The 18811-nt window shown below is 43.6% G+C and overlaps 1 protein-coding gene across 3 annotated transcripts in view; it reads right to left on the bottom strand.

Annotated features, from left to right (window-relative positions):
- The window catches only part of atp2a3 (ATPase sarcoplasmic/endoplasmic reticulum Ca2+ transporting 3), a 46488-nt gene that overhangs the window by 3246 nt on the left and 24431 nt on the right, over nucleotides 1–18811 (bottom strand). For 2 of the 3 annotated variants that reach the window (XM_052047750.1, XM_052047749.1), the window contains exons 6-18: nucleotides 17914–17994; nucleotides 17646–17731; nucleotides 15750–16214; nucleotides 11717–11805; nucleotides 10956–11058; nucleotides 8850–8981; nucleotides 7260–7694; nucleotides 6605–6940; nucleotides 5165–5385; nucleotides 4887–5089; nucleotides 4322–4407; nucleotides 1550–1683; nucleotides 469–586 (exon numbers count right to left, since the gene is read on the bottom strand). In XM_052047750.1, coding sequence (XP_051903710.1) covers nucleotides 469–586; nucleotides 1550–1683; nucleotides 4322–4407; nucleotides 4887–5089; nucleotides 5165–5385; nucleotides 6605–6940; nucleotides 7260–7694; nucleotides 8850–8981; nucleotides 10956–11058; nucleotides 11717–11805; nucleotides 15750–16214; nucleotides 17646–17731; nucleotides 17914–17994 — 2489 coding nt within the window. The remainder of the gene's footprint in view (nucleotides 1–468; nucleotides 587–1549; nucleotides 1684–4321; nucleotides 4408–4886; nucleotides 5090–5164; nucleotides 5386–6604; nucleotides 6941–7259; nucleotides 7695–8849; nucleotides 8982–10955; nucleotides 11059–11716; nucleotides 11806–15749; nucleotides 16215–17645; nucleotides 17732–17913; nucleotides 17995–18811) is intronic. The other variant, XM_052047751.1, reaches the window with a different exon arrangement.

The following is an 18811-nucleotide window of genomic DNA, read 5'->3' as shown; positions in this document are numbered from 1 at the left end:
GAAAGTTTGGCCATGGTTATTACTGTGAACATTATAGAAAAGATTGCAAAATAGTTTAATAGTCAAAATGTCGAAGGTCATCATAGGTTTTGTGGTTTTGTCAATACAGTACTGTTTACTCTTTGCTTATTGATTTTATTTTTGCTTATTTTTATTAGCTTTATCTGTGAACCATGTGCCACACCTCCACAAAGTTTCATGTATCATTCTTCCGACTGCATCTTTCTCTCCCATTGACTGTTTTACGATGTGATCATTGGTGGACATTTGCACTGTACAACCGCAACATATTTGCGGTTCAGCGTGTTAAATTGAACCAAGAAGCTTTAGACCAGTCAGGCATCCTTTTGATATCACTGTGCAGAGGAAACTAATGTGCCTGTTGAAGTGAGTTTAGGCATTTCATTGAGACAAAAATCGTGTGACGCCACCAGACGAGAACACCAACTTCCCCAAAGATGTACTTACTGGCATAGGCTCAACATAAAGGATTAAGAAGTGGAGGGAGAGAGAAAGGACAATGGCTCCCAGTAACCAAATATTGACCCAGGGAGGCATTCGCAGAAGGGACTGGTTCTCGGACAAACTGTCGGGAGAGAAAGTGGTTTTGGTCAGAATATGCGGATAACTCGAGAGTCAGGCTACACATTGAAATCTATGCCTCTTCTTACAATGCTGAAAGATTTTATTTTGTAAATTGAAATCGAGTTACACTGGTACTATCTCTTCATATGAAATTGTCAAGTTATGAAAAGCCTCAACAGGAAAATATTGCCTCTTGTTACGAAAGAAATTTCAAGATATGAAAGGTAAAAATACAGAACGGTCTGCTCTTCGTAGTTCTGAGTTTCCTGAACGGAACATACTTATAGCTGCTGTGCCATTGGCTATTACCTGGCATCTTCCTGGTCTCCCATTGGCTAAGAGGGTATGAATTTACGTGTGTAGATAGATAAATAGATATGTGTCTATGAATCGTCCTTTTTTTTTTTACATTATGCACAACTCTCATTTATTGTGCAATAATCTAATTGCAACATGTGTTTGTTACATGTTTTGATGCATTTTTATGCTTTACAAAACATCTATGTCTGAATTTGGGGGAGCTTGGAACGGATTAGGGCAATTACATGGAAAACGCGCCTTTACTTACACAATCTTGTGGTTAAGAAATTTCTTCCAGTACCAATTAATTTATTTGTATTCATTTTTCAGACTGTCTTATACTAGGAAGACATGCATTAGGCAGCCTATTATTTTGAACTCATTTTTTCCCCAAAAAACTCTTTCTAAATAAGACAGCGGGTCTTGTTTCTGTGGAGAGTGGAAAAGAAAACACCCTTTATACTCAGTCTTATCTTTCATTCAAGTTGTTAAGGTCATTGTATGCGTGTGTTGTTCTGGCATGAAAATTATGCGGTTATCCCTCTGGCAAGTGTGTAAGGCTTTCTCAAAGAAGTGGTGTCATGCCGGATGAAGGCGTCTCTTCAATTACAGCCACGTGACAGTTGACATTTAAGTGTGACATTTCAAGGAGACGATGACTGACCTGTTGAGCGCATTGAACATTTCAATGGTAACCAGTACGGAGAGGGCCATGGTGGTGGGGTAGCGGGATTCAAACACCTCACAATCGATTCCCTGAAACACTGGGTTCTCCTCAGTGCACTGCATGAAGTGTCGCTGCGGGGACAGACGCATACAAGCTCAAGAACGTGTGCGTGCGCTGATGCAATGGAGGACCTGTTTGCCCTTGTTGCTCAAGTCAAACAAGAACCCACTAACGACTTTTTTTCGTTTTCGGCGGTAGCTGCTAAGCAGGGGAGCCCAGACTTCTCTCCCTAGCCACTTCGTCCAGTCCTTTCCGGTAGGGCTCCAGAGGCATTCTTAGGCCAGAGAGATCCAGTAGTTTCTCGAGCGTAGTCCACCGGAGTCTCCTAAGAGCACAAAGGGAGGTGTCCCGGAGGCATCAAGATGAAATACCGAAGCCACCTCATCGGGTTTGTCTTGATCCACCATATTGGTGCAGTTTATATTTTCGTGTTCACATGTATTTGATCCATCCACCCTTCGACCCATTTCTTCTGCTTTTCCAGGGTTGGTTTTCGGAGGCAGTTGCCAAGCAGGGGAGCCCAGACTTTTCTCTCCCTAGCCACTTCGTCAAGCCCTTTCTGGTAGGGATACAGAGGCATTCTCAATCCAGAGAGATACAGTAGTTTCTCGAGTGTGTCCAAGGTAGTCCACCGGAGCCTCCTCGTGGAGCAAAGGGAGGTATCCATGAGGCATCTAAATGAAATATCGAAGCCACTTCATCTGGCTTGTCTTGATCTACCATATTGGTGCAGTTTATATTTTTGTGCTCACATGTATTTGATCCATCCACCCTTCGACCCATTTCTTCTGCTTTTCAAGGATTTGTTTTCGGAGGCAGTAGCCAAGGAGGGGAGCCCAGACTTTTCTATCCCTAGCCACTTCATCAAGCCCTTTCTGGTATGGATCCAGAGGCATTCGCAGGCCAGAGAGATACAGTAGTCTCTCGAGCGTGTCCAAGGTAGTCCACCGGAGCCTCCTCATGGAGCAAAGGGAGGTATTCAGGAGGTAATGAAATACCAAAGCCACTTCATCGGGCTCGTCTTGATGCGCAGTAGCAGTAGCCCTATCCTGAGCAACTCTTAGATTTTCACCCTAAGATTGGGTTATGCTTATCGTCCTGTAGTTGGCACACACATCCTTCGTCCTCTCTTTCTTGCAAAAAGAGCGAACACCACCACAGTCAGAGGGACTGTCCCTGATGCCAATGCAATGTTCGAGAGGTGTTTTGACCAAGACAGGCCCACAGATCCTTTACGAATGTCGAGCGGATCTTATCTACTCCCCACCAACTCACAATGCCCCGAATCGAGGTCGGCCGCAGCTCATCCCCACTACACACGGTGATTATGGCGCACTGCTTTCTCCAGGTATAAAGAAGATCAAAAAAACTGCAGTAAATGTGTAAGCGAACACTGGAAAGACTAATGACAAGAAGATGATCTGGCAAGGCTGAAGTAGAGGCTGTTTCTAAGGTGACTGGATAACAAGCTTCAGGTGAGCTCTGCAGGTATGAATGTCTGGCTAACAAGCTGATGTGTTGCCAAGAACACAGGGGAACATTCCACCCCAGCAGGAAGGATTGTGACACAGGGCATAAAAAAAATTCTGATGAGATAAAATTCTGCATTCCAATAGATCAGACTAGATATTTTTCTATTAGAACAACAAACACTAAATGATAAGAGAATGAACCATATTTTCCACATTAAAAGGCGCACTGGATTATGAGGCGCACCTTCAATGAATGGACTGTTTTGTTATTTTTTTCATACATTATAAGACGCAATCTACGATGCATCCACAAGATTAAGTTACGCTCAAGGTAACACCAACAGAACGATCAAATGTCAGTAAAACTTGTTTATGTCCATGTTCAACTGCGTAACCGATCGCCTTAAGTTTGAAATCTGCGTTGTCAGCATGTCTCAAGCAAGGAGCCATTTTGGGGGTCGAAATGTTTCCGTGATGACCATACACAAGGCGCATCAGATTTTAAAGCGCTGTGAGCTTTTAAGAAAATGGAAGGCTTTTAGGTGCGCTTTTTAGTGGGAAAATACGGGAACAAGAATATAGCTTGATGCTTGGCTTGACATGTGGTGAGATTTTACAGATGCTGAGCACTGTGGAGGACATCGTTATCAGTATGCGTACTGAAGTCTTCTGAAATGGGTTTGTAGCGACCAAAGAAAGGATTCAACCATCATAAGGTAGCAGAGCTCTTCACCTATCAAGAGGAAGCGCATTGCTGCCACACTAAACGATATACCAGGAAATGACATGAATAAATGACATTATTCATTATAAATGACAAAGGTTTTATGAACTCATATATAATTCTGTGAAAAGCGATGTGATATTTCAGCTTTTTTTTGCCAGCGGTACGCTTTTTGCATTAACCCTTTCATGCACCCTGTAACCTGAGAACATGATAAACTGTCCACTACAGTCACCGCTGTCCCTGAAAAAAACTTTTTTTTTTTTAAAGAGTCATGAATTGTTACACCTGCCAACTCATCCTTTTTTGGTTGAAACTTCTGGATTGCCTTCGAGAGCAGCCCGAGAGAGACAAAACAAACTCCCTACAGGACTGGCTGTTGAGAGTGTGACTGCTTGACTGATTGGTAGGTAGTTCATGCTATGCCACTAGACTGTACAGAATGGGGGAAATGGGAATCCGTCGTGTTCAACATTGCAAATACTGTGGAGAGAGAATCAATTTGGGACTCACCAGCTGATAAAAAGACACTTGTGGCCCTTCTTCATCAAACAGGTACCACCATGTGGCGGCACTCACGGTCCCCAGACCCACATAGCCTAAGACATACAAAAAATGTACAGCAGTTGTCACGATTCCATTCTTGAAAAATTCATTTGCAAATTTTAAGTTTACACAGCGTTACAGGTAGGAGAGGGTTTCCGTATTTGCCAGCGTGTCCCTGCACCACATACACAGTCTTGTGTATGAACTGCTGACACCACAAGTTAAAATCTTTTCATTGCTATTCGGGACACTTCTTTGCACATGGGTTGCCGCTTCATTGCAATAAATGCCAGACTTGCACTTGGCCCAGCAGAAAACAGGGCGGGAATGAGGGCTGCTCATTTAAATGAGATAACCCGCCTCTAAAACTGGTTGATATTTGAAAAAATGGTGTATAAACTGTGCTTGGTGCATTTTGACAAAATATTGCTACAATCATCTGGAAACTGTGCTAAATTGTCAAAAAAGGGGAAAAAACGGTTTTCTTTTAAAGTGAGCTGTGGAGAAAAGCTACAACTATTTCAGTAAGTACCTCCAATGGCCAAGTAGCGGAAGAAAAGCCATCCTGAGATGAGAGGTTCTTTGGGATTACGTGGAGGTTTGTCCATGATGTCCAGGTCAGGGGGGTTAAAGCCTAGAGCGGTGGCAGGCAGACCATCGGTCACCAGATTGACCCACAACAACTGGACTGGTATCAGAGCCTCAGGGAGACCCAGAATGGCGGTTAAGAAGATGCTGCGGGGGAACGGACGTAAACATTGAGAAGAATGAAAAATGACTGCGGTATCTCAGCACGTCGCTCTTCCTCACCACACGACTTCGCCCACATTGGAGGAAATGAGGTATCTGATGAACTGCTTCATGTTGTTGTAGATGGCCCGGCCCTCCTCCACAGCAGACACAATGGTGGAGAAATTATCATCAGAGAGTACCATCTCGGAGGCTGATTTGGCCACCGCTGTACCCGAGCCCATTGCGATGCCGATCTCGGCTTTCTTCAGGGCGGGGGCATCGTTCACGCCATCTCCGGTCTGTGATGAGAAAAAGCGTTGATTTAACAATCATTTAGGAAGCAGCGGGGAGAGGTGGCCCGTAGCGCAACCTACAATGCATCATACTGCTGCTGAGACAGAAAGGAAGCAGCAGAGCGCGTAAAAGATGACAGCGTCTGATAGAAGACAGCGGCTGCAGGGGAGGACTGAAACATGCCCTTTATCCTTTTATATATTTTGAAAGGAAGGATGAATCGCATGAGACATACCATACATAGTACAACTATCAGATAAATACAGCATATATCAGATAAAGTGGAATGCGGGCGGGGTAGCAGCTTCTGTAAACAGTGTGACATCATACTCGCATGACCAGAGCGAGAGAAATGTGACGCAGCTAATCAAATATCAACAATGGACATCCTCCAGCATTTTGTGATCTTTCTCGTCGGGGTCTGTTTAATTCAAGACCGAAACAAGATTGATTGATTTGACTCGGTTTTGTCCACCATGGTCAATCAAAATCTTGAGCGCGAATGCCGTAGTTCAAATTACAGTTGACATTTGTGAAAGGGTGGCCCGGGGGTCCAGTGGTGAGCGCGTTGACCTCACAGTGCAGTTCGATCCCGGCTCAGGCTTTCCTGTATGGAGTGTGCATGTTCTTCCCATGACTGCGTGGGTATTCCAGTTTCCTCCCACATTCCAAAAACATGCAGGCTGATTGAACACTCTAAATTGTCCCTCGGTGTGAGTGTGAGCGCGGATGGTTGTTTGTCTCCGTGTGCCCTGCGATTGGCTGGCAACCGGTTTAGGGCATCCCCCGCCTACTGCCCGAAGACCGCTGAGATAGGCCCCAGCTCCCCCCTCGACCCTTGTGAGGATAAGCGGATTGGAAAATGAATGTGGATGAAAAACACGACTAGGCCAGAATAAAATAATGACATGAAAAACTGATTACGGCTGTCAACAAGCCGCGTTATTACGTAGTCTTACGGCATTGGACAGTGTTTTATTTTTTAAAAAAAAGATATGATAATTAATTCATTATCATCCAGAAAAAGTCCTTATTGTAGTGTATGTGCTACTTTTTAATAGGTGGTACTCCCCGAGGACGGCACCATAACATTGTAGATGCTACAAAAAGCAGCAGGCTACAGAAAGTCGGACAAACCCCATCACGTTTGTGTTTCACAACTTTTGTCAAAATAAATACTTTTCACCTGGAAAAAATGATTCAATGATTCTTGATTGTGCTCACCATGGCGGTGATTTCCTCAAAGGACTGCAGGTAGCCAACAATCTTGGACTTGTGAGCCGGCTCCACTCGTGCGAAACATCGTGCGTGTTTCACAGCCTCTTTCTGGGCTTCCGGTGAAAGATCATCAAACTCGCGGCCGGTGTAGGCCTTTCCCGCCACGTCCTCCTTCTCGCCGAAGATGCCGATGCGCCTGCAGATGGCCACCGCTGTGCCCTTGTTGTCCCCCGTGATCATGATCACACGAATACCTGCTTCATTGCAGAGTTTCACCGAGCCTATCACCTCGTTTCTCGGCGGGTCTAGCATGCCCACACAGCCGATGAATGTGAGGCTTAACTAAAACGAAACAAGTTGGGGGGGGGGGGGGGGGGGGGGAACGAGTATTAGTTTCAAGATGTGGTGATGTCATCTCGCATGTGTTTTCATTTGCATATGGGCGGTTATGACTCCGCCTAGCAGCAAGTCAAGTGAAACATGTGACGAGGGGGGGCAAAAAATGTTTTCAGATCACAACTCATTCAGTACCAGCCAATTCTGAACAAAGTCTGAAAAGACGTATAAAAACGTCTTTGGGAGTGAATGAGTTAATACAGTAAATGGAATTTCAGCTCAAGAAAAGTTACCCATGTTGTGTCTAGTTTTCATAACAACCTACCTCATAGTCCACAAACTTGCTGGAATTCTCCAAGTCCATGTCCTCCTTGCGTGGCGGGTTGTCACGGGTAGCCAGAGCCAAGCAGCGCAGGGTGTCCCGCCCCGTTCCCCAGTCACGGACCTTGGACATGAGCTGCTCACGCAAGGCCGGCGTCAGTGCCACCTTCCCGGTTCCCAGACGCATGTATTGACAACGCTCGATCACGCTCTCTGGAGCACCCTGTTGAAAAAGACTACAACTGACTATACAGGCAAAAAGAGACATTAGAATGTGATAGAAAGGAAAAAGAAATTCTTGAATTGTACGATTCTCCCATGCCTTGATAAACATCTTGCTCTGAGAGCCTGGCTTGACAGGCGTGCAGTAGACGGACATGGACTTGCGATCGCGAGAGAATTCCAGGGTGAACTCCTTCTTCATCAGTTGCCTGATCACCTGAAGGAGCAACGGGCGACATGGAACAACGGCAATTAAAAATAAATAAATACATTTTTAAAAAAAGACGTTGGCCTTAGACCTAGGCAGGTATCAATAGATTATTTCCATTTTCATACCGACACACCTATTAACGATTTAAAATGTTTAATGAACCTTACGTGAATATGTTTGCAATTAGAAAGGAAATCAGATTACCTAGGAATAAATAAAAAAGCATGGGAAGATCATGGCTAGTGTCATAGTGAAGTTTTTTTTTGGGGGGGGGGGGGCAGCTGGAGGGTTTGATTCAGTAGAAGGAGGCGTCTTTCGAACAAATGTCAACATCATGAAGGGAGCTGACCACATTCGTCACGTTAGCAAATGCTAAGTGCAAACGTCATAAAGTCATGAACAGTGTCATCATCATTTTCTTGTACTTTGTATCAGGTCTGGTTCGACCACTAGATGTCCTTCTCAGTCAGAGTCGACTTTATAAATGATGTTTAGGCAATATGAAACAAGTTTGATAGTTTTCACTTCTACACACCCTGTCCTGAGCAAACGAAATGGCCAGAAACATGTTCAGAGGGAATATCATAGCTCTAAGTCACCTGTAAACTGATTGCCGGAGAACGTGGGATAGTTTCACACTGGAATCGCCCTGCCCGTTGTGTAATGTCGCGTGTGCGCCAAGTATTTGAAGTTACACAAGATATTTGCACTGCCATTATCACGCATCATCTCGTTATGTAAATGTGCACACGATTTCGGCACGAAAATTGATTTTTTTTTCAACTTGATTTCTTTGTTCGGTTACAAAAACCAATCCTTTTTGCTGCCAAATGTTTTTTTCCCGCTCTGATGAGGCCGTTTGGCGGCCTTGCAATGTAAGAGGCTTAATGCTGAGAAATGACCTTTGACCCTTATATTTCACTGGAGACAGCTGGGATGAGCTCCAGCACGCCTCGTGAGGAGAAGCGTATTAGAATTTGGACGATTCTTTATGGCAATTCGGCTGGTAAAATGAATAATCACTGCAGATTGTTTTCTCACTTCGATCTGTACCATTTCCAACTCAAAATGTCAAAATGACTTTGATAAGAGTGTTGTTAAAACCACAAAGCTTGCACTGCCACTGATGTTTGCGCATTTGCACTCTTTCGTGAGGCTCACCGAGTTGCAGGCCCCAGCACGCTCCACCTTGCTGAGTCCGGAAAGGTCCGTTTTGAAGACATTCATCTTTTCCACCAAGGTGGTAAGAGCCGTCTCTGTGGCTTCCCCCACTTTTTCGTACATGCCTTTGGCCTGAAAGAAGCATTAACAAGCATTTGTTATGACGTTAATCAGTTGGGAAGAATGAAAATATGAAACGCAAATCACCATTTGTTTGGTAAATTGTGTCATGGTAAAACACGGGCTCATTTATAGGAGAGCTGGACTTTGTTTTGTGGGTGTTTTGGCAGAGGCACGCGGCTTGGCGCAGTTTAAACAGGCGCTCTGTGCCGTTGTGGGTGTGAGCACAGCCAACTTGATTTGGCTCCTCTCATTCTCTTTAAAGTCTGCAATGATTCAGGGGGTTCGATATATACTGTTGTAATATTTATGAATGAAATACGATGACATGCCCTGCACATGTCCACGGAGCCCAGGATGTGTCTCCACCTCGAATCAAACTCGCCAAAATTACGTTACATCAACTGCACTGATTCTTTTATGTGGCTCCAGCAGGCATGATCTTTTTTTCAGCCACCAAATCATCAACTGCTAGATTGGTTACTCTTTTTCAAAGAGTGTGAAGAATGGAAACAAAAGCCAGAGTCAACACTTGCATGAGAAAGAGCTGCCTCTCCCAAAGTAACGTGATTTGAACTCATGTGACAGACGGATGCTGAAAGCGCTTTTATTCTTTGACCAAAGAATGTCAAACACCTTTCATGAAGAAAAAGAAGGGAATTATTTGTTCAATTACCGTAGTGGCCTGAATATTAGACGGCCCCGATTATAAGACAACCCCCTCTTTTTCAAGACTCAAGTTTGAAAAAAAGACTTTTTGAACACCAAGTTAATTTTTATACAGAAAATAATTACAGTACATCTGAAACAAATGATTCTAACAACATATTTGAGAGAAAAAGCATGCTATTTTGCCTCATTCCAATCTTAATATATGAACATTTAAATATGTAAAGTGCAATCACATTCGTAAATGAATGGCTTCTGGTTTTTGAAATGTTCAGTAAATGACATCATAACTTCTCCTCAGCTGCCTTAACCTGGCCGATCTTCGACCCACTTTTCTCCAGATCGGTGCTACGTTTCTCCATTTTCTGTTATCTCTTCTATTATTTTCTTCTCTTTTCTTTCTTACCGCTATTTTCTTCTTCGTGCTACCGCTATTTTTATTCTTCCTGAGAGGGGTTCACTTTGGCCTGGGGACTCAAGTTCAGCATTCGCTTCAATGATATCTGGCGCCATCTAGTGTCGTGAATGGGTATCATGTTTAGACCCCGAATATAAGACGACCCCCACTTTTTCAATCTTATTTCAATGCAAAAAACACAGTTTTTGTAATTATTAAATTTAAACTCGAGTTACTCATTTGCTGCACGGTGTTGTGCAAAAATGTATTTCTTTGGTCACAATGACCTTCCCGAAGGCCTCATTCTCAATGACACGTGCTAAAAGCAGGATACTCAACAAGTCACTCATTTCCCTTTGCTCTCGACATTCTGTCAAGGGCAATATTTAGATCTGCAGGAAACCCACCCCGGTGGTGAGTCATACTCGTGAAGTCTCTTTAAAAGGTGCTGAAAAGTGAAGTAGGCCAGGGGACGTACTAATGGCCAATCATTTGTTTGTGTGACAGCACAAAGCAATAAAACTCCACGTCCACCCCCTCTACCCCCTTCGTAGGTGCTCAGCTGCTCCTCTTTTCTGCTTAGGCTCCCACTCAGGTATTTCATCACCTAAAACATATTAAAGTGGCGGCAAAACAGCCGCGGATCAGTTAGGCCAGGGGGGATACATGCAATTTAAGTTGCGTTATCCCCGGCCTCTCTCTTCAGTCTGGTTACTAAGATACTGTGGCCATGACAAAGAGGTGAGAAAAGCAATTCCAAGAATTTTCGCCCAAGATTGGGCTAAAACGAGCTCTTAAAACAAAAAAAAGGACACTCAACAAAACGACGCAATGTTGCCTAGTTGTATGGCAACAGAACTATATTTAGGACTGCTGTGTGTATGTGTGTGTGTGTGTGTTTTGCGTGCGCTTTTAATGACCTCATTGTAATCCAATGAAGAGTCATTGCACATGGAACACACAGTGGCCAACTCCAAAAGTCCATCATAGTCTCCACACTGGACTGACCGGTCTCCTTTCAGTCTGGGGAGAGAGAGAGAGAGAGAGAGAGAGAGAGAGAGAGAGAGAGACAGAGAGAGACAGAGAGAGAGACAGAGAGAGAGAGAGAGAGAAAGAGAGAAAGAGACAGAGAGAGACAGAGAGAGAGAGAGAGAGAGAGAGAGTGTTAGAGAGAGAGAGACAAGAAAAAAAAAGACCACAATTTCAATTTCAACACAAGGGGGAAACACTTTACAGTTCACCACACATCGGGCGCTCATGAAAATTCATGACATGAGGAAAACGTTCGGCTGTTCAGCATAGCAAGGTTGGGATGAGAAACTATTGTCATGTAAACACGGTTTCAATGCCGGTGTGGAATTTGCGGGACGGCGCGCGTTCTCAAGATCGACGACGCCGGTGGCCTGATGACTTGCCGTTGCTAGCAACGCTCCCACGCTGTGCTGTTATGAAAGCCACAGGTTGACGTGGAATCACATTCTTAACTGTGCAGCTAAACAAACAACATGCAGACACACTTAAAAACGCCCCACTTCGTTTTTTTTTTTTGGACAGGACGCTATTATAATTTTTAATTTTTAAGCACGATATGAAATAACGAGATAAAAGACATGCACTCTACACAATTGAATTCTTGCAGAAGAACTTTTTTTTCTTTTTAAATTTAAGATGTGAAACTTACATTTCCCCTTCAGGTGCATATGTGGATCCTGTTATCGAGAACTCATGCAAGGTGCAGCTGGAATTCTGCACTTTGTCCGCCACGAACATCTGGGGAGGGGGAAAACAAACAAGTAAATAGCAGCGCAGTCACAGTTCATGTGTTCGTGCGAAAACATGTCGCTTCTATTCTTAGCCGAGATTAGTACCGACCTGTCATGTAATTGATCTAATTCTAAGTGCAAAAGAAGTCATTTCACTTTGTCTATGTGAGAGTGAAAGTGCGCAAATTCTACTTCACATTTAAAAAATTGAGTACATTTGCATGGAAGATGGATACTAAAGTGACTTTCTTTCGAGCTAAATTTTCTGTCACTTTGTGACACACAAATCCATCAGCCCGTTCAATTTCCATGTCGTGTGTGCTTTTTAGGGTTGCCGGCAGTGAGTTACAGCCTATCACAGGAGACTTTCGGCAACCAGGACTGATTGATCGCCAGCCCATCGCAGAGCACATATATGCAAACAACCATTCGCGCTCACAGTTTGATCGATTTTCTTTCATTTCTATTACTTTCCATGGGGAAGAAAAAAAAAACACACATTGTCCAGGAACGGATAGTTTTTGACATGACAGATTCCACGGACTTGAAGACAGCTTGCGCAGATCTAGCCAATTGCGGCGCTCAAACAACCGCTCCTTAATTCTAGACGGCTGCCCATGAGAATCCGAAAACCTGGCCTCGCTTGTCTTTTTCAATTCAAAACCAGCGAGCCGATTGCAGTGCATCCGCCGTGTGACATCGCCGCTGCGGATGACTGATTGCTGTTGGAGAAGGCCCCAAAAATCCTTTACTCACATCTTTGATTTCCACCCTCTGCCAATTTCCAAACAAGCGGGGGAGTCACACATCATGTTATGCCTCATCAGTCACTCACTCACTCAACAACTCACCCCCCAGCCCCCACACACGCTCACACTTTTGTGCAACATAAATCAAGTCAAGGAAAATAGGACACTTGAAGACTCTTCCCTTAGTTGCGTTTCTAACTTTCTTGACTCCTCAGACTCCCTAAAACCATCAAGTAGGTTGATTGGCAACGCATTGGGGCACTAGATGGGAATTGAATCCTCGCAGTTGACAGGAAAAACAACGGGATGCACCGCATGTGTAATACAAGTATGGTTGTATGTATAAACAAGAAGATTTGTATGGATTAAATACATCAACTGAACAAGAAAACATTACAGTCTCTTCTCTTTAAAAAAAACGGATTACATAATCCATAGATACACGGACACAGGCACACACACAATCTGGAAAACATGTTTGAAACCGTTTGAGATGACCAAAATATGCCAATAGACTGCAGGATGAAGCTAAAAATTGATTTTGCACTTAATAATAAATGCTTCACTGAGAGGTGGCCACGCTTGCGTCTTTATCAGTGTGCATTTTCATTTCATGACCCCATGACTGTGGATGGTACGATAAACAAATCCTTCTCGGCCATGTTGTTTGCTCGCTGTGGTGTGAATTGATGATTTTGATTGACATTGACTATAAGAATTGAATATTCTTGACTTAAAACTGATTTTTGTACAGTTTGAATTCTGATGATTTATTTTATTATTTAAATACACAGTTAAAAAAAAAGATGCAGCGGAGTATCAAGCGGTCTAACAATAGGCTACTGCATTCATGTAGAAATTGCAGAAAAATCGGATATTAAAATTTTCCTCGAGGTATGAGGGTAGCCAGGGGGGGTTGGTTACAGAGTGACGACGGGTGGCCTTAGCCACCCCTGGCCACCCTGTAGCTCCACCACTGCTCAGAGCAGCAACAAACATTTAGAGATGAGAGTATCACTCATTCGACTGAAGATCTGATTTAATGGCATGATCAAGACACTCTCATCCTATCCTGCAGACTGTTGCATTGCACTTTACTGGAAAAAGGGGGGTGGGCACTATAAAGTAATCATTTGTATCCATTTATCCGAGGAGGCAAAGTCAGGAGGTGACCGTGGAAATGTTCCAATGAAGGCATGAATGTCTGTGTCCAAGTTTCATGACTTTGAAATGTTATTGCAAGAGGATCTATGGGTCGTCCTGACACAGGAGATAGAGGCTCAATGTTAAAAGAAACGACCTCATTGCACCTTAGTTGTCTGGTCAACTAAAAGCGGCAGACAAAAGGTTTATGAGGCCCAGTTCCACAACTCGCGAACAAATCAACAACTGGCTATTTGGGGACCCCAATGACTTCCACAAGAGGACACCCAGTGCAGCCAAAGCAGCGACTGAGAAATATAATAAGATTGCTCCTCCATCCACTTTTTCCCTCACTATCTGATCTGCCGTGGTCTCCACGGTAACAAGGCACAGTGTGATCAATGTGACTCAGTCATCGTGGCACAGGATCGGATTCATCTCCTCCCTATCTCATCTTACGCGGGGATGACGGGGCAAGTAGCCACTATTCGGGTTTGCATGTGCTCAAAGGGAAAAGGGAGTTTGGGATATGGATCAGAAAACGATGGATCATATATATATTTTTTTTAAGGTGATACTGTGCTGAGAAAGGGTGAGATCAGTTTCATCATATTATTTCATAATATTGAAGGAGAAAAAAAGAGGAATTCGATTATTTTTCAAAATAATATTCCCCTCCACAGAGTATCTTGGAAAACACTTTCATGGCTTTTGCGGACTCAATAGTAACAAACTAAGTGACTACCAGGTGAAGAGAACGCTTCCTTGAGGATGTCATAAAAATTTTTAACAGTATTATCGAATTACCCTGCATTATACTGAGAGCTGTTCCAAATATTTAGTGACATTATTTAGCTTGATCCGAGCCTCAATATACTTCGCATCAGAATTTTATTTTACTTTGCAGAACTGCATTTGTTCCTCATATTGTGGGGGAGACGGTACTGTATATTAGCGTGCAGCCTTATTCCCTGTCAGGTCCTCCCCTTTCGCTGGATGCGGGTCAATATTTGCCAATGTCAGCTGGACTTAGTCTTCCTGTGCCTGGGAGGGTTTAAAGGTTTGCGGTGAGGTCACTCCTACACATCCGCCAAGTTTGAGGGAACTCCCTGCAGCTACACATTAATCACACACACACACACACGCGCGCATGCCACGTCATCTTGTGAGTGGGGGTATTTGTCTGGTGGGCTTTGGAGGGTTTCAACACCCACAGAGAAAATAAATAATAATAATATAAATAAATATGCTTTTGAATAACTTAAGCCAAAGCTGCTAATCCCTTTTTTGTGCTTTTAGAAATCTCAATATTACTCAATTTAAGACAACCACCACTGACATGTACTCAGTGGAAACAAAATGAATGGTTTTGCGGGGGGGGGGGGGGTGTCTTGCGAAGCTCAAGATGTTGCAGTTCAAGGTGAGGCTAAGTGCCCAATGCAATGGATAAAGTGATTTTTGGTAAACCGATCAGATAGATGTGTACAGTGTTGTGGGATCAGCTGAGTCATGGCAACGGTGTGCAGTATCACCAGAGGTTGTCTCCTACAATCCCAAAACGAATATAAACGCGGCCATTGTCTGTAATATGCATGTCTCCCAGAAAATAAATAAAGATAAAGCACACAGCAAAAGAAGAATAAGGAACTCTGGCCACTGGTATGAATAATTTAGAATATCCCCCCCCCCCCCCACATGATTTCTGAGCAAACTGTTCCTTCTCTCTTAAATTATCTGACTGTCTCTGGCGAATTGGAGAACATGAATCAGATCAAACCAAATGCCATGTTGGGTGTGTAGCATGAATTGAAGAATAATTACACACTTAAATAATTGGTTGTCACGTTTTCCGGGACGTCCAATTTCAAATTCAAGGTCTAGGTAAAAATAAATGCAATAACCATGCCTGTGAAGGGCAGAACAGCAGTCTGTGTGGAACCACAACTATGACGTGGCCCCTGAAAATGAGTTTAACACTCCAGGTCTAGAATGGCAAACCCCCAAATCAACCAAAAGCAGTTTTGGGGGTGTAATTACAATAAGTGGAATTGTAACTTACTCTACAGACGGACATTTGGTTGGTGGTGAGGGTCCCCGTCTTGTCAGAGCAGATAACAGAGGTGCAGCCGAGGGTCTCCACTGAGGGCAGACTCCGCACGATGGCGTTCTTCTTGGCCATGCGACGGGTTCCGAGGGCCAGGCAAGTGGTGATGACGGCAGGCAGGCCTTCGGGGATGGCAGCCACGGCCAAGGCCACTGCTATCTTAAAGTAATAGATTGCTCCCCGCATCCAGGAGCCACCGTGGACGGGGTCCGCAAAGTGACCGATATTGATTACCCACACAGCCACGCAAATGAGGGAGATGACCTTGGAGAGCTGCTCGCCGAACTCATCCAACTTTTGCTGCAGCGGCGTCTTTTCTTGTTCTGTTGACGCCATCTGATTGCGGATTTTGCCGATTTCGGTGGCAACTCCGGTCGCCACAACGACGCCTATAGCCCGGCCCGCAGCGATATTGGTGCCCTGCGGAAAATGAGATGGTTGTAGGTGAAAGGTTGACCCCCGCCGCCGTCCATTTTAATATATCACTCAGTCAGTAAAGGCATATATATCGAGTCATGACTCATAATCATTCATGGATTATTTTTAAGTCACCAGACAAACATAAGATAAGATATCCCTTTATTTGTCCCGCAATGGGGAAATTACAGTCAGAATTCATGTTTATTTTGGAGCATCTAGCTTTATTCTTGAGTCGCTGATGAAATACCGGCTTATTCGGAATTAGCGCTACGGCTAAAAGTAACTCCCCTAAGTTCATTTAAAATCAATCGATCATCAAGGTAACTACCGTATTTTCTGCACTAAGGCACACCTTAAAGCATTCAGTTTTCTAAAAAGCTGACAGTGCGCCTTCTAAGTCGATGCGCCTTATTTACCGATCAATATTCTGATTTCTTGGACGTATGTTCTGTAAAGCGGTTGTGAAAGCGCTATATAAATAATGCTGAATTGTATTGTATTCACTTTAGTGTCGCTCCAACTAATGGATAGATAAAGCAACCGCAACCACTATCGTCGCGTCTATTCTATACACCTTATAACGCAGTGCGCCCTATATATGAAAACAGTTTTAAAATAGGCCATTCATTGAAGGTGCACCTTATACTCCAAAGCGCCTGATAGTGCGGAAAATACGGTAGTTACTTTTTCAAAGTAACTACCTATGGCAACACTGGTCAAGTGTACCCATTACCACAAGATAAAATCACATTCGTACAACACCTAACCAGAGTTACTATTAATAGTATCAGAAAATGGAAAGATTATAACATAACATGCATTAGAAATAGTAAAGAGTCAAGTTGTGTACACACTAGAGCTCATTGTGCTATTGCAGTCCAAATACTCTTAACCTCATGGAAGACTGGAGTGGGGTGGGGTGGGTCGGGGGGTGGGGGTAACAGGTTACCTCACATTAGAGAAGAATGAAATTCAGACTTGTGCTCGAGGAAAACGATCCACACAGGGAAGCGTCAGATTCACCACGGACGTGTTGGAAACAACACTTTTTCTACAAGTTGCTGCTTGTTGAACACCAGTGTAAGGAATCGAGTGGATTTTTACATGTCAAGTCGTTATCCCACTTGTGGAGCAATTAGCATCACTTTAAGTACAACTTTAAATCGGTGTTGTTAGTTCAAGCAGCTTTGTTGACTGCCGGAGAAAGGGAGCCCCCGCCAAACGACGGATGCGGATGTCAGTCTTCAATCTGTCCTCTGTGAGCGATCAGCTCAAAATTGGAATCATTGCTACTTTTTGGGACTAATAAATCTAGTATCAATTAATTATCCATTTTATAATCATATTTTGTTATTTTCGACATGAAGACAGACTTAAAGTTGAGGTGAGAGGCATCAATGATAACGTAAATAATTCTGAGGTTACACTCACAGAAAACAACATGTTCTTCTTGTCTTGATTCACAGCTCTGGGGTCAGGAACTGGGTCAGTGTGTTTGATGATGGACACAGACTCCCCTGTGGAAAAGATGGCGTCAGAATAATTGTTTTAATTCCAACAATGGATTAGATTTGATGGATGATGAGGAAGGAGTGTTTGATTGTGCCTAATGGACAAATTCCAGTTTTTATTTTACAGTCAAAAACACACAAATCTATCCATACAAATCAAATTTGAATAAAGAGATGGTTGAGAGTACCTGTGAGGATGGATTGATCCACTCTCAAGGTGGTGGACTTAACAGAGGTCAACCTGATGTCGGCTGGAACCTTGTCACCAACTGAAATGGAAAATCTCCGTTAAAAAAAGAATCATGCATTTTACAAATGCACAATTGTTTTGTCTTGTTTATGACCGACATCTTATGAGCAGCCATTGCATTTATCACAACGTGGACTTCATTGAGCCGCCGGCCTCTCTGTGTAACACCTATGGGAGATGGAGACAGGGTGTTGGGTGCAACGTGGGTTGAGTTTGCGTGGGAGACGGCTGCAGGCTTCAAGTTGGCCAAGGCCGCAATGGCCGGCCGGGGGCAGGCGAGAGAACGCCTACCTTCAGATTCCCTCGCCTCCATCAGACACTTTCCCTTTCTGAAATCTACCTTTGGAAATAATCTCTCTGATACAGTAGAATAACAAACATAACATGTCGATTGGCTGTCACAAAATGTACAACACTGTCACGATTCGATTCATGCGAGTTGGTCCGGGTATGCAGACAGCTCTTGATTTGCTTTAATGCAGGGGTGTCAAATTAATTTTTGTCGCGGGCCACATTGTAGTTCCGGTTTCCCTTGGAGGGCCATTATGAATTTGGGGAAACCATATAAAGTTTAATCTGCTCCACATATTACATAGACGGCGCACAACAAATTGATGAATAACTAGTTTTAAAATCAGAAGTCAAGCATAAGGACTGTTATTGTGGATTACATATTACGATATAAAAATTTTGGCTCTGACTTTAGCAAGCATCGTGGAAATTGACGTGCTTGATTTGATTTTGCGGGCCACATAAAATGATATGGGTGCCAGATCTAGCCCCCGGGCCTTGACTTTGACACCTGTGCTTTAATGAGATTAGCCAGTGTGCCTAAT

Source organism: Hippocampus zosterae, chromosome 16, assembly GCF_025434085.1.
Source record: "Hippocampus zosterae strain Florida chromosome 16, ASM2543408v3, whole genome shotgun sequence".
Taxonomy (NCBI): Eukaryota; Metazoa; Chordata; class Actinopteri; order Syngnathiformes; family Syngnathidae; genus Hippocampus; species Hippocampus zosterae.
The sequence above is the reverse complement of the archived record's forward strand: the minus strand, read 5'-3'. Positions and strand labels throughout refer to the sequence as shown.